At 41.1% G+C, this 15,900-nt stretch overlaps 1 protein-coding gene and 1 pseudogene across 6 annotated transcripts in view; one reads left to right on the top strand and one right to left on the bottom strand.

Moving 5' to 3' along the window:
- RSF1 (remodeling and spacing factor 1) overlaps window positions 1-15,900 on the top strand; it is a 122,570-nt gene that overhangs the window by 71,602 nt on the left and 35,068 nt on the right. For 2 of the 6 annotated variants that reach the window (XM_070425684.1, XM_070425689.1), the window contains exons 5-9: window positions 446-600; window positions 7,045-7,080; window positions 9,316-11,081; window positions 12,970-13,176; window positions 14,289-14,363. In XM_070425684.1, coding sequence (XP_070281785.1) covers window positions 446-600; window positions 7,045-7,080; window positions 9,316-11,081; window positions 12,970-13,176; window positions 14,289-14,363 — 2,239 coding nt within the window. The remainder of the gene's footprint in view (window positions 1-445; window positions 601-7,044; window positions 7,081-9,315; window positions 11,082-12,969; window positions 13,177-14,288; window positions 14,364-15,900) is intronic. The other 4 variants (XM_070425685.1, XM_070425686.1, XM_070425687.1 and 1 more) reach the window with 4 other exon arrangements.
- On the bottom strand, window positions 2,995-3,757 carry LOC139017623 (phosphoethanolamine/phosphocholine phosphatase-like; annotated as a pseudogene).

Raw genomic sequence — 15,900 nt, 5'->3', positions numbered from 1 at the left:
CAAATGTTATTCTCTCTGTTGGTGGAAAATAGGTCTTTTTTCAAATGAATCAAGAACTTGAATTATTCTATTAAAAGAAATGCTTCTTCAAGCAAGTTTTACATTTATTTTTGTATTGCATAGTACTTTAAAAAATTATCAGACTTTGATTTTTGCCTAATTTCTTCCTTGCTGTTCTTTTCAGCCAGAGATTTGCATTGCCATTCTAATAAATACAGAGAATAGTCTTAAGATTACTTTTTGGAAACTAGTGTATTTTAATATGTTTTCACTTCTAATACTTAATTTTAAAATTCAAAGTTAATTCAGTTTAGCTTGTACTAGTGATTTGGTTGTTTTTAAAGTGTTTTTGTTTTTAAATTTTAATTTCTAATATGTATTATTCTGAAAATTCTTTAGAATAGAAGAAAGATTTTTATGTTGCCTTATTTTTTCCCCTGTTTAGAAATCGAAACGAGTTGGCTGAGACTCTTGCACTCCTGAAAGCACAAATTGATCCTGTACTATTGAAAAACTCCAGCCAACAGGACAGCTCTTCCCGGGACAGTCCCAGCTTAGATGATGAGGAGACTAAAAAGGAGGAAGAAACACCTAAACAAGGTTTTTTTGTGTGTTTTGTTTTGTAATTTCTTGTCTTCTTTCACTCCTCTTCCTAACTATTTAAATTGGAATTCTCTCGATTTGAAAAATTGTTAGGCTTCCTGTAAAAGAAGGTTGATCTTTCTTTAAGTTAAAAGCAAATTGAAAAATGAGTATTTTGCTCGTTTATATTGGACATTTAAAAAATTTAAATGAAAATGTTCAGACCATCAAAACATAATCTTTTACTGTTTAGGAATGTGAAGCTACTTAGCAAACTTATTGTGGTAAAATACTCATAACTTATGATTTATCATTTTAAACGTTTTTAAGGGTACAATTCTGAGGCATTCATTGGTTGCTGCTTCTATGTGCCCTGACCAGGGATCAAACTGGCAACTTTGGCGTATCGGGATGACACTCTAACCAACTGAGCTACCTGGCCAGGGCTCTGTGTACATTTTTATTTAATCCTCACCCAAGGATATGTTTTTATTGATTTAGAAAGAGGGAGAGAGAGAAACATCGATGTGAGAGAGAAATATCGATTGGATGCCTCCTGTAAGCTCCCTGACCAGGGATCCACATTGGCACCTTGGTGCATTGGGATGACACTCAACCAACTGTGCCAGGGTTCCGTGCACGTTTGATGCAGTACTTACACATTGCTTGGAGGAATAGACCTTCCCCTACTCCCCAATCTTTTTTAAAAAACTTTTTATTGATTTTAGAGAGAGAGGGAGGGAGAGGGATAGAGAGATAGAAACATCGATCAGAGAGAAACAGCCATTGGCTGCCTCCTGCACACCTCTACTGGGGATCAAGCCCTTAACCTGGGTATGTACCCTGGTAGGGAATCAAGCTGGTGACCTCCGGTTCATGGGTTGATACTCAACCACTGAGCCACACTGGCTGGGCAGAGTAAACTTTTTTATTCAGCCCCCAAAGCCCAATTTCTTACTCCATCCACTTAGGTGTAGTTACTATGTTCTGTTCCATAGCGAGACCAAATAAATGTAATTCTGGTTTGTCATTTTTATTATTCTCAGATATAAACAAACATTACCCTTCTGTAGGGAGCTTGAAAACTGCAGTCTAGAGAATATCTAATGTTGTTAGAATAATAAAGCAAAATGTAACAAAATTATGGTTGAATATTTGGAAATCAGATAAGGAGGAAAAAGAAATAGGAACTAGAGAAAGAATAAAATAGCCACTCTTATTCTTACAGCTAAAATAGATTTTTTCTTTAATGACTAGAGGACCAGTGCATGAATTTGTGCTCTGGTGGGGTCCGGCTGGCCCGCCCCAATGGGGGCCGATTGGGGGCAGGCCAATGCGGGGAGGGGCCGGGGGAAGTTGTGGGGGCAGCAATTGGGGCTCTGATCTGGCCAGTTGGCTGCCACAGTGCACGGCATAGCCACTGGTCATTCCAGGCGCTTGGCTTTTATAAATATAGATTAGTTAAATGACGATGTTTTATATCTAACCTTGGGAGATATAAAGGGGTGACTCAGCCCATAATACAAAAAGATTATATTCTGTATAGGTGCCAAGAAGAAATACATTATCTTTAAAAGGGGGAGCTTGCCCTGAATGGTTTGGTTCAGTGGTTAGAGCATCAGCCCAAGGGTCCCCGTTTTGTGTTTTTTTTCCCCTTCATCCGATTTTAATAGCTCTAAAACACCAAAGAGGATGGGCTTGGGTTTCGCTGGCTCTGCTTTAAAACATCAGGGCTTTCTGTTCCATATGAGAGGAGGGCGCCCAAGAGGGGCCCAGCCCACGGGGGTGACTTTGGTTAAGTTCCTGGTCTTGCTGCATAGACGAGGCTGGGATAGAAGACACTGAGGCGCCTCTGCGAGCTTCCTGGCTGGTCCGACCCAAGCCCGACAGTGTGCTACCTCATTCCACCACCAGGAGGCGACTGTTCCATCTGGCTTTTCTTCCTTTGGGGTTGCTGGCTGGATGGGCAGGGGAAGGGAGGCAAGAAAAGGGATGTAGGGTGGGATCACAGTAGGTGAAGCGAGATCTAGGCCTGGGGCTGTCGGTGGAAAGCTTCCTCTCTTTCTGCGGGGAATCCAATGCGGGAGGATTTCTCCTTGACCCTAAGCCTTGGAGAGGGGAGTTACACCCGGGCAGCAGTTAAAGTTCTCTCGCCTGCAAGGGAATCTCTTCCTCCCAGTTCAGAGGGTGAGCTTTTAGGAAACGCTGCTGCCTTCCCAGGTATGCGCATCACCCGGGTTGAGCCAGCCTCCAGAATTTTTAACTGTTTGCTGTGGATCTGAGGGAGGCAGCCGAGCTGGTTTAACTGCATAGATAGTTCGGATGGCTCTGGACTCCCTCCTTTAGCCCCTGATTGGACAGGGAATTCTAGAAATTCCCAGAGGGACATACCAACGCGAAAGGGAAAGGAAGTTATAAAACTAGATTTAGATTGTCTTGCCCAATCTCCCTTCCCCTCTCCTCGTCGGGGCGCCCCCTGCAGGCAGCGGTCTGGAAGCGCACGTCGTGGGCGGTTTCCCACGACACCACGGGGCGGGAACGAGCTGGGCTTGGCCTTCTGCGCCTCCTGGATCAGGCGGTGCATGGGATCGCCACGGCGCAGGAAGGCCACCACATCGCTGCTGGCCAGCCTTCCCATGGGGCAGAAGTCATTGGCGCGTCGCCCACGTAGAAAAGGCGATCGAAGTGCATGCCGTCTTGGGCCCGCTGGCGCAGGTAGTTGCTGAGCACCTTGAACTGTGCGTGTGAAAGGGCTGCAGCACCAGCAGGTCCGGGCCCCCCCCCCCCCCCCACCCCCGCGTCGGGCCCCAGGGGTTGTTGAGGATGCAGCGGAACAGGCCCAGGTGGCAGAGCGCTCTCCACACTGAAGGTGTTGGCATCCCAGATGAGAGTCACCTCGAAGCGGGCTCCCTGCTTGGCCACAAATTGCAGCAGGTCGCCCATGCCTGGGGACCAGGGGCGCGGGGGGAGGGGGATGGCCTCATAGACGGCACGCAGGTCCCAGCCGCACGCCCTGCTCGCCCAGGTACCGACCAGCTGCATGTATTCGTTGTAGCCCTCACTGTAGGTGGTGCGCAGGCTCTCCTGCACTATCGAGTCGGTCACTGTTTTCATCCACGATAGTCTTGTCAAAATCGAAGGTCAGGAGGAAGCGCAGCGCGCCCTGCACAGCCATCCCGCCAGCCTCTAGAGCAGTTTTGCCCTGAGTGATGTAATCATTTTGTGTCGTCCAAAAGAGCTCCTCAAATAAAAGGGGCACAGGATCTCTGAGCTTCTCCAGCAGGGTGTGGAGCAGCGGTGGCAGCGGAGGCCAAAGTCTGTCCGGGCTGAGTTTGAAGTGCAGAGTGGGGAGAGGGGCTCATGGAGGCATTCGAGCGCAGGATGGAGCCTGGGGTGCTGGCCGCAATTGGAGGGGTCGGTGTCTTACCCACCCTCGGATTTTGGGCTCCGGCTCAGAAGTGCCTCCGGTCCGGAGGGGCCGTAGATGATGTGCGTCTGGGCTGTCCTCTCCACCTACCTTCCACCCCCTCTGCCCGGGCCACCGCGCATTCCCTTTAAATGCCCGGGAGCGGAAGCTGGAGTAGCTCAGTCCAAGGTTCTCAGTTTTGATTCCAGTCAAGGGCATGTAGCTCGATTGCGGGGGGAGGGGGGGGGGGTATGAGAGGCAACCAATTGATGTCTCTCTCATCATGTTTCTCTCTGTCTCTCCCCCTCCCACTCTCTCTAAAAATCAATGGGAAAAAAATATCCTCGTGTGAGGATTAACCAAAATATAATAAATACATAAATGAATAAATGAATGAATAAATAAATAAGGTACCTCCTTGCCCGGCAAGTGTGGTTCAGTGGTTGAACGTCGACCTGTGAACTAGAAGGTCACTGTTCAATTCCAGGCCAGGGCACCTGCCCGGGTTGCAAGCTCAGTCCCCAGTGGGAGGCATGCAGGAGGCAGCTAATTATTATTTCTCATCATTGATGTTTCTATCTCTCTATCCCTCTCTCTTCCTCTCTGACATCAATAAGCATATATTTTTTAAAATGTAATGCCTCCCAAAATGTCATCATATGGCCTAAAAAGTTCACTAACTGAATAATTGACTTTTTGTATTAAAGGTAATTAGAATTGCCTTCTAAAAAAGTGTGAATTTCTTAAAGTGGCATCAGAATCTCACACACTGGACTCAACCTATCTGTCTGGTATTACCTTCTACTATTTCCTTATGTGATCACTGGTTCCAGATTATCTAGATGCCTTTATTCCTCTCTTTGTCTTGGACATTCCTTCTGTGTTTTTATCATGCTCTTTTACCTCTGAGGGGCTGATGGCTGTTTGCAGCTGATCACACCCCCTTCAGGGTGGGGGTCCTGCTTGGGTGCCTGGCCAGCCTGGATGAGGGGCTGATGGCTGTTTGCAGCTGGTCACACCCCCTTCAGGATGGGGGTCCTGCTTGGGTGCCTGACCAGCCTGGGTGAGGAGCTGTTGGCTGTTTTCAGGCTGCCTGCACCCACTTCAGGGTGGGGGTCCTGCTTGGATGCCTGGCCAGCCTGGATGAAGGGCTGATGGCTGTTTTCAGGCTATCCGCACCCCCTTCAGGGTAGGGGCCCCCACTGGGGTGCCTGGCCAGCCTGGATGAGTGGCTGATGGCTGTTTTTAGGCTGCCCGCACCCCCTTCAGGGTGGGGGTCCCCACTGGGGTGCCTGGCTAGCCTGGATGAGCGGCTGATGGCTGTTTTCAGGCTGCCCGCACCCCCTTCAGGGTGGGGGTCCCCACTGGGGTGCCTGGCCAGCCTGGATGAGGGGCTGATGGCTGTTTTCAGGCTGCCTGCACCCCCTCAGGATGGGGGTCCTGCTTGGGTGCTTGGCCAGCCTGGATGAGGGGATGATGGCTGTTTTCAGGCTGCCCGCACCCCCTTCATGGTGGGGGTCCCCACTGGGGTGCCTAGCCAGCCTGGATGAGGGGCTGAGGGCTGTTTTCAGGCGGGTCAAGCCTGCAACTGAAGCTCCCAGTCTCTCCTTTTTTTCTTTTTCTTTTTTTTCTGGGATTTATTTACCTTCTGTAATTGAAACTTTGTTGCGGCTCCAGCTCCTAGGCCGGCTGGCTGAAAGCAGGTATCGGGTTTGTTTAGCTTCTATAATTGCAACATTGTTGCTTAGACTGGAGCTCAGAGCCCAGCCGCGGCAGGCGGGGGACCTTGGCTTCCTCCATCACTGGAGCAAGCAAGCCTCCTGTTCGCTTCAGCTGCCTGGCTGCCGGCCGCCATCTTGGTTGGCAGTTAATTTGCATATCCTGCTGATTAGCCAATGGGAAGCGTAGCGCAGGCATGGTTAATTACCATGTTTGTCTATTATTAGATAGGATATCATTTTCCAATAAAGGGAACCAGCAATCCTAAGAGACAAGACTGATTCAGAGGAAGGGCATATAAAAAATAGGATGAACCTGGAACATCTTAGATGGGCGGAAACTAATACATGAACAAAATCAGAGTTGGGGATAGACACTGGATAGGTAACTAGCAATGTCCTTCACTGTTAACTTATATAGAGCATTCAGTGTTTCGTTACACAGTGATTCTGGTTGGGATGGTTTGGAAAGCACATAATAAGTGATCAATAAATATTTGTTCAGTAAATGAATGAATTGGCTTTAAAAATCTGTAGTACATAACACTTCTCTTGATTCATCTCAGGTTTGTCAAGCACTGTTGTTGCTGCATTGTGAGTTTTGAAGTTTATTTTTCCTTGAGTTTTGTCACTTCAAATTTCATGTCTCTTAAACTCATTTGCATCTCTTTTATAGTTTCTTTTGACAAAACTTTGGGGAAATGCTTGTATGACTGAATGCCCTTTTTACCATTTATGATTGTTCTTTAAAGGTTCATTTCTCTTATGGTTCTCCTGTTCATTATACAGTTTCAGGGACACGTCTATGAAGGTAATTGTAGTTGTAGAGTAGTAATTATTGTCATGTTTTTCTCTTAAAAGAACTGAGCCAAACATAAAAATACCAAGGATTTAGCATTTTTTAATTAAGAGAAATGTGAGTTAGTGAAGGTAACTTAGTCCAGCTGCTTTATTTGTAGATGAAGAAATGAAGACCAAAGAGTTTGTGACGTGTCCAAAGATACACCACTAGCTGAATTAAGATTAGTGAACCCAGGAGTCTTGAATCTAATGTTACTTCTCATTTTATTTTGCCATGTTGTCACTCAAATCAAAGTCAGTTTAAAAAACTGAAGAGAAATTTTCATTCACCTCTTCCAAGTAAAAATATAGGTGTCATTTTGCCTGGCTGGAATGGCTCAGTTGGTTGAGCATCTTCCCATGCACCAAAAGGTTGCCAGTTCGATTCCCAGTCAGGGCACATACCTGGGTTGCGGTTTTGATCACTGGTCAGGGAGCATATGGAAGACAACCCATCAATGTTTCTCTCTCACTTTGATGGTTCTCTCTCTCTCTCAGCAGATTCTTGGGTGAGGATTAAAGAAAAAAATAGAGGTGTGACTTTTATTCCTTTTTTAAAATACAAATTTGAAATGTAACTGTAAATTTTAGGTGTACACCATGTTACTTTGACACACATATATATTATAATATGGTTGCTATTGTAATGATATTTATCATATTACAGACTTACAGTACAATATGGTCATACTATCATTTTACCTATTGGGTGAGAGTCATAATGAAATCCTGAGTTGCTTTCTGAACCAAAACATATAGAAGAAATATTAAATTGTGTTCAGTAAACTCTTAGTATTAGGCTGGAGTTATTTTTAAATATGGTATTCTATATCTTAATTGTTAACCATGTAGTTCTTTTAATTAGATTTGCTGATATGCTAACCAATCTCAATGAACAGGAATTTAGCAAACCTACTTTATCAGTGGGAAAGGGATGACATATCAATTAGGTAATTACTGTGATGTCTTTAATTTTATTAGCAGCATGTATAAATTAAATCACTAACAATGTAAAGAGGGAGGAACAATATTTATATTATATCTCAGGGTCTAAATGGTTCCTAGTGGTTTTTTAATTTTTATTTGTAGCATGATTAAGCATAAAAGAAATAGTTTACAATAAAATTTCACTTTTTAAAAAAATAGTGAATTCTTGTACAGTGGGGCCTTGACTTACGAGTTTAATTCGTTCCGTGATGGAGCTCGTAACTCAGATTACTCGTATGTCAAATCAATTTTCACCATTACAATGAATTGAATGCTGGGCTGATGTGGCATTCACTGTGATGTTCGCTGCGCCAACTAGTGGTGGGGTATCTGAAGCTGGCTCGTAACTCGAATTTTAGCTCGCAACTCGAAGCAAAAAATCGGCCGAGAGACAGCTTGTATCTCGAAAAACTCGTTAGTCGGGACACTCGTAAGTCAAGGCCCCATTGTATAAAATATTTCCTACTTCATCTCATTTCTATCCATTCCATTTTATTGCCATGAAATACATTATAACTGTGGTTTATCAACTTGTGAGAATCCATTCAAATTTTTTGTAACTCTTACTATCTTGGTAAACTTCATTTAGAATTGAGGTTTTTCAGTTGGCAGGATAGGGTGAGGTTCTACGCAAATGTAAGTAAATTTAGAATTCTAGAAAACACTGCTCAGATTGTCTGAGCACAAGCATATATGCAATCTTATAATCTCATATATAGATTATGCCACTTATTAAATATGGCTTTTGTTTAAATTTGCACTATTAGGTACTCTGTAAAAGTTGGACATATGTAATCAATAAAGTAAAAAGACTTGACAGATAGCTGACAGACAACCCTGGCCAGTATTGCTTAGTGGTTACAGGATTGAACTGCATACTAAAGGGACGCAGGTTTGATTCCCGGTCAAAGGCACATACCTGGGTTGTGGGTTTGCTACACCCGCCCCCGTCAATGGAAAAAATATCCTTGGGTGAGGATTAACAACAACAACAAAAAGAATTGACACATAAACCTAATAGTTTATTTGTAAAATATTAACTCCTGGAATGTTAATAGCATTTAATAAAGTAAATTATAATAAAACCACATTAGGGAGTGTTATATGATTAAGTGTAACTTTTGGATAAAGCATTTAATATAAGAAAGTACTAATGTTTCAATGAAAAAAAAAATGGCAACATGATCATAACTTTGTCAAAAATATACAAGACTAGAAGGAAGTAACTTAAAATATTAGTAATGATTGTCTGTGGGTATTAGGATTATGGGCATTTTTTCCCTCTGTTTTTCGTTTTCTGTACAGAATTATGTTAATTTTATAATCCGAATAAAACATAAAACAAATTTTCCCACTGCCATTCTCATGGTGCCTCAATGAAAGGAAGTGCTCAATGACTTACAAAGAACAATCGTCAGTTCTTCAAACAAATATAGTTTTTTGGAAATGTTTCATATAATATTTTTAGTTTCATATTTTTGAGCCATATTTTGAGCTTATATAAATTATTTGAGCTGTATAAATATTTGCATTCCATTGAGAACACTGAAGCTAAAATATAAAGCAGAAATCTGAGTCATTCTAAATAATAGTTTTTTAATATCTAGAGGTTATACTTTAGAGTAATTTTCTTTAGTCACATTTTATTTTTTATTGTTAAATGTCCAGTGACAAAAGTTACCTCTTTTATGAGAGAAACTTCAAATGGAAATATATGTTAAGCTTTTTATATTTTATATATATTGATTGCTTAGATTCATGTAAACTTTTTCTGATTTTTAGAGGAACAGAAAGAAAATGAAAAGAGGAAAAGTGAAGAGCAGCCAGTAGATTCAGAAAACTGTTCTATACCCAATGCTCTGGAAGAAACGACTGTGAAAATAGAAAAAGAAGATGAAAAGGAACTTGTGAAAATGCCAGTTATAGTAAAGTTAGAAAAACCTTTGCTGGAAAGTGAGGGAAAAAAGATTTTCAAAGAAGAAAGTGATGCCTTCAAGGAAAATGTCAAACCCATTAAAGTCGAAGTGAAGGAATGTAAAGCAGACCCTAAAGATACCAAAGGAGGTGTGGAGAAGCTGGAGCCCGAGAGGCTGGAGTTTGGTGGCAATGTTAAATCTACTCAAGAAATTACTGAGAAGTCTACTGAAGAAACCGAGAAACTTAAAAATGACCAGCAGGCCAAGATACCACTAAAAAAAAGAGAAATTAAACTGAGTGATGATTTTGACAGTCCAATCAAAGGACCTTTGTGTAAATCAGTTACTCCAACAAAAGAATTTTTGAAGGATGAAATAAAACAAGAGGAGGAGACTTATAAAAGGATCTCTACAATCACTGCTTTGGGTCATGAAGGGAAACAGCTGGTAAATGGAGAAGTTTGTGATGAAAAGGTAACTCCAAATTTTAAGACAGAACAAATGGAGACAAAGTTTTATGATACAAAGGAAGATGGCTGTAGCCCCTCTAAGGATAAAAGTGTCATCGTGGAGGGAAATGGAGCAGAGTCCTTAAATTCTGTCATAATAAGTATAAAAAAAGGTGACCTGGAGAAGGAAGTGGTCCCTTTAGGGAAAGATGCAGAAAGTTCAGTATCAGTTGTAGAGACCCAGAGTCCAAAAGAACAGACAAAGGAAACTGGTCCTCCAGAAATGGAAACCTCTCTTGAGGCTTCTGAGATGGCAACTGATCTCTCTTTAAAAACTGCTTTATCTACTGCTGAATCCCATACCATGAAAGTTGAAGAGAAGTCTCCCAAAAATAAGGATAAGCGCCCACCAGTCATAGAATGTCTTGAAAAGTTAGAGAAGTCCAAAAAGACCTTTCTTGACAAGGACCCACAAAGATTGAGTCCAATACCAGAGGAGGTTCCTAAGAGTCCTCTGGAATCAGTAACGCTGGGCTCTCCTGGGGCGGCTGAAACTTCCTCGCTGTCGGACATGGCTGGGCATTGTGAAAAACCAGCCTCAGAAAAAGATATGGTGGAGTGTCAGAGCACAAGTTCTGTTGAGGGTCAGTCCCTGCAAAAAACAGACTCAGAAGTTCTGAAAGCGGATTCTGAATCCATGGAGGTAGGAGAAATGGACAACCTGGACAATGCCCAGACCTCTGGTGCAGAGGACCCTTCTGACACAAAAGGTTCTATGCAAAAGAACAAATTTAAATATAAGTTGATTCCTGAGGAAGAAACCACTGCCCCAGAGAACACAGAGATAACCTCTGAAAGGCAAAAGGAGGGCATCAAATTAACAATTAGGATATCCAGTCGGAAGAAGAAGCCAGAATCTCCTCCCCAAATTCTAGAACCAGAAACCAAGCAAGAGAAGTCCGAAAAAGAAGAAGAGAAAACAAATGTGGGTCGTACTTTAAGGAGGTCTCCAAGAATATCTAGACCCACAGCCAAAGTGGCTGAGATCAGAGATCAGAAAGCCGATAAAAAAAGAGGGGAAGGAGAAGATGAAGTGGACGAGGAGTCAACAGCTTTGCAAAAAACAGACAAAAAGGAAAATTTGAAAAAAACGGAGAAAGATATAAATTCTAAAGTAAGCAAGGTAAAATTTCTCCTACTTTGAGATTTCATTTTTATTAGAAATATTTGGCTGTAGGTATTTGTAGCTTTTGCTTTTGACTAAAGTCATTCAAAGAAAACTTTAAAAACACACATATCTTCCTATAACTGAGATGTCTTTTCTTAGTAGTTATCCCCAGAAATTTTATTTCTGACTGTCTAATTATCGTTTAAACTTTTCTTTATTACAGGCAATAAAGGAATATATTCTTTCTGCAAGCTACTCAAATAATACCCAACCTATAGGATTGAAAAATGAAAATGTCCTATAAACATTAGTAGCAGTTAGTTTTTAATTCTTTTTCCATACATTACTGTGTATGATCATAAATATCTATTCACTTAAAAAATAAATTGAATCAAATATGTTCATTTTTATCTGAGTTTTTCACTTAACGGTATATATTTGAACTCTTTCCACATCAGTAAGATATAGTCTACGTTTTGGTTATTAATGGCCACATAGTATTCCATAGTGTAGATATAACTCAATTTCTTTGACTCCTCCCTTATTGATTGACATTTAGGTTGTTTCCAATTTTTCACTATTGCAGGCAATGCTGCTTTGAAGATCATTTTGGACATGAGTGAGTATTTCTTTAGAATAGACTCCTAGAATTGGATTTGCTGGGTCAAGGGGCATGTATATTTTATTTTTTGACAGTTATTGACACATTTCTAAAAATGGCCCCATTAGGTACCCTCTCAATACGGGTATGAAAGTGCCTATATTCCCCAATATAAAATATTAGTCTAAGAAGCCAGAATTTTTTTCTGATGTCTCTCTTATTTTTAAGCAAAATTTGGTACCAGTCTTTGGCTAGTCTATGGAAGTTTGTTATAATTAAAAGTGCTACTTTCGTTTTTAATTTATTTAGTGATCAGATTGTTCATCTTTGTAAAGTGATCCTCTATTGCCTGGAATACTGAATTTTTAATTCTTTACTTTGAAAAAATTTCCCCTTCTGCTAGAATTATGTTGGTCTTTGATAAGGACTTATACTGTAGAAATTAATTAAAATATAAATTTAAAAATTGTGGCCTAGCCGGTTTGGCACAGTGAATAGAGTGTGGCCTCCGGACTGAAGGGTCGGGTCCCAGGTTTAATTCAGGTCAAGGGCACATGCCCTGGCTGCTGGCTCGATCCCCAGTAGGGGGCATGCAAGAAGCAGCCAATCAGTGATTCTCATCATTGATGTTTCTATCTCTCCCTCTCCCTTCCTCTCTGAAATGAATAAAAATATATAAAAATTGTGCTACCAGTAAGTAAAAAGCAATTTACAACATTATAAACTTACTCTGAATAATATATTTTTTAAGTTTGTCAGAATTTTTATGTGCATCTCTGAACCATTAAAATTTGTTATATTAATCTCTGATGTGGAAATTTAAAACTTTGTATAATAAAATGTGAGAATATAGTGCTCTGTTATAGAGCCTTTAAAATGTGCATGGCCTTTGACCCAGAATTCTCTTCGAGGAATTTATCCTAACTACAGAGCTATGTGTAAAAGTTTATATTTACAAGGATACAGTTGAAAAAATGTGAAACTACCTAAATGTCTGTCTAGTGGAGGACTAGAGAAATACAACTACACGGTGGCATATTATATAGTCATTTACAGTGATGTTAGGAGAATATTTTATGACTAGGGAAAATATTTATAAGACAGTGTTTATCATAATACCCTCCAAAATAGAAAACATAGTGGGAATGTATACCAAAATTAAATAGTAGGTATATCTGTGAAGATGCTACAATAATTTCCCTTTTCTTTATGTATTGACTAAATATTCTGCAAGGAACATATAATAGTTTTTCTTTTTACATTCTTATACAAATTATATCAATTTTTTTTATTTTATTCAAGGTAAAAACCAAAGGCAAAGTTCGATGGACTGGTTCTCGAACACGTGGCAGGTGGAAATATTCCAGCAACGATGAAAGTGAAGGGTCTGACAGTGAGAAATCATCTGCAGCTTCAGAAGAGGAGGGAGCAAAGGAGAGTGAGGAAGCCGTCCTAGCGGAGGATGATGAACCCTGCAAAAAATGTGGCCTTCCAAACCATCCTGAGCTAGTGCGTAATATTCACCTTAATGGCATGCTATGGTTTTCCAAAGCCTAACTCTTCTAGGCTTGATCATGATTTAAATTTTTTAATGCTGCAGAGCTGTGTGTACAAAATAACCTTTATTTCTATTTCTTAAATAACCCAGTTCTGGGAAGGTCAGGATCCTGCTTTTATTCTGCCTAGCTAGCTGTTGTTATTTCCTCTTAATAAGAATACACTCCTAATTTCTCTCACAAATCTATGAAATTATTCAAATATTTCTGTTCTGTTCTGAAGTGCCAGCTGTAAATAAGTAAGGCCTGAGATCTTATTGCCTTGCTGTAACAATGTATAACTCAAGTAGTTAACCTGGTAGGACTTACATCTTTAGGAAATGGGCAATTCTAAAAAACATTTAAGAGCACAAATATATTCAGATATAATTTCAGAAGGATAGTGACCAATTTACATGGAACTTTCTTACCCAGGAAGTAAGTAACCTAAATCACGAAAACCAGTTCCTACATATATATATACTGGAGGCCCAATGCACGAGATTCGTGCACTCGGGGGGCGGGGGAGGGGCGTCGTCCCTCAGCCTAGCCTGCGCCCTCTCGCAGTCCGAGAGCCCTCAGGGGATGTCCGAGTGCTGGGCCTAAGCCGTCAGTAGGACATCCTTAGTGCTGCCACGGAGGTGGGAGAGGCCCCTGCCACTGCCGCTGTGCTCGCCACTGCTTCTGGCTGAGCAGCACTCCCCTTGTGGGAGCACACTGACCACCAGAGGGCAGCTCCTGCATTAAGTGTCTGCACCCTGGTGGTCAGTGTGCGTCATAGTGACCGGTCATTCCGCCGTTCAGTCAATTTGTATATTAGCCTTTTATTACATAGGATTTCTGCAATTCATAGTGCTTTCTAAAGAGCCTATTGAAGAAACACTCTTGATATGCCCAATTCTATGCAACTATTCTGTTCTTTTGAGTACATTTGACTTTAAAGGCAGGCTCCAACTATTAAATAGAAGGAAATGTAAAGAAAGAGGATTCCACATGGGTAGAATTGTGTGGATCAGAAACGTTTTGAGATCCTCTAAAGTTTGGAAAATTCATATGAAGTGGTTCTCCAAGGCTCTTTTTTCCTAGAAAGCAGTGTGGTGTGATGGGAAAAGCATGGACCAGACAGACTTGGCAGCAGATCCTGCTTCCACCACTTATCAGGTGCTCTCTTCTCTGTATCTTGATATCTTCATTATATAAATAGGAATAATACCACATACTTCTTCTGAGGGTTGCTTTTAATGTTATGTAAAGTTGGCCAGCACATCTATTATGTGTTGAGTTAAAGTTTTTTGTGGTTTACTTGTTTTTTTTCTTAATGTTGAACTCATATATGGAAACTTAATCAGTGAAGTTTATCATATCCTAGTAGTTTCAGAGGGTTCAAGTAAAAGATATAAGAGGAGAGTAGATGCTGAAATTACTCTGATAAGACCCTTCTAAGCATTTTTATGATCATCAGGCTGTGAAAGTTAGGTCAAGATTTTTGTGTGGAGGAAAGCCAAAAGAAGATATGAGATAGTAGTCTTTTCTGCCCTTTAAACCAAGTGAAAATCAACTCTTGTACTCTTTTTCTGTTGTTTCCTAATATCCTTTTTTTTTTTTAAATCCTCACCTAAGGATATTTTTCCATTGCTGTTAGAGTGGAAGGGAAGGGAGGAGAGGGAGAAAGAGAGAAACATTGATGTGAGAGAGACACATTGGTTGCCTCCACACATACCTCGACCAGGCCAGGGATTGAGCCTGCAACCCAGGTACATGCCCTTGACTGGGAATCGAACCCATGACCCTTTGTTCTGTGGGCCTACATGCTAACCACTGAACCAAACCAGCCAGGGCTCCTAACATCTTTTTTTTTTTTTTTTCTTCCAGAGAGGAAGGGAAAGGGAGAGAGAGGTAAAAACATCAATGATGAGAGAGAATCATTGATCAGCTGCCTCCTGCTTGCCCCCTACTGAGGATTGAGCTCGCAACCCTGGCATGTGCCTTTGACCGTAATGGAACCCAGGACTCTTCAGTCCGCAGGCTGATGCTCTATCCACTGAGCCAAACTAGGTAGGGCCTAATATCTTTTTAAACTAAGAGTGCATTTTAACTGAGGCAGCCATGGATGTTGATGACAAGCGGGTGTGAGGAAATGAGGTGAGCAGAAATGACATCGAGAAGATGAAGTTGCATCTTTCTTGGCACACACATGATTTTTATTTAGTCAGTTTTCTTAACAACTGCTCTGAAAATCCCGTTGCTGGTTACTGTGCCAAAAGGGAATATCAATTGGAAACTGGAGATCCTAAATGGCAGATTTCTTATGCCATTTGTTTAAGGATAATCTTAAACTGCCAAGCAATTATTATGTGTTAAGTGGTAGGGAAATGAGTCTGAATTAGAAAGACATGGTCCTTGTCCTCATTGAGATTACTGCAGAAAAGCAGTAAATTTATAAATTAGTGTAGAATCCAGATGCTGTAGTCAAAATACATGGATTGCTTGAGGCTTGGAAATCTTAGCATAGTAATATTTATTTTAATGGGATTTTACCTTCATTGAGGAATAGAGATAATTATTGTTTTAGAGATAAATTTATTTCTAAAAATTTAATTTTGTTATTTGAAATTCAGATTATGCTTTAATGTAGAAACAATTTGATAAATGGAATTAGGTGCCCAGGTTTGTCTACATATGCCTATGTAATCAAAAA

Source organism: Myotis yumanensis, unplaced genomic scaffold, assembly GCF_028538775.1.
Source record: "Myotis yumanensis isolate MYYU_CA2020_CCGP unplaced genomic scaffold, mMyoYum1.0.hap1 SCAF_10, whole genome shotgun sequence".
In the NCBI taxonomy this organism is placed as follows: domain Eukaryota; kingdom Metazoa; phylum Chordata; class Mammalia; order Chiroptera; family Vespertilionidae; genus Myotis; species Myotis yumanensis.
Note: the sequence above shows the minus strand (reverse complement) of the source record. Positions and strands in the feature narration are given on the sequence as shown.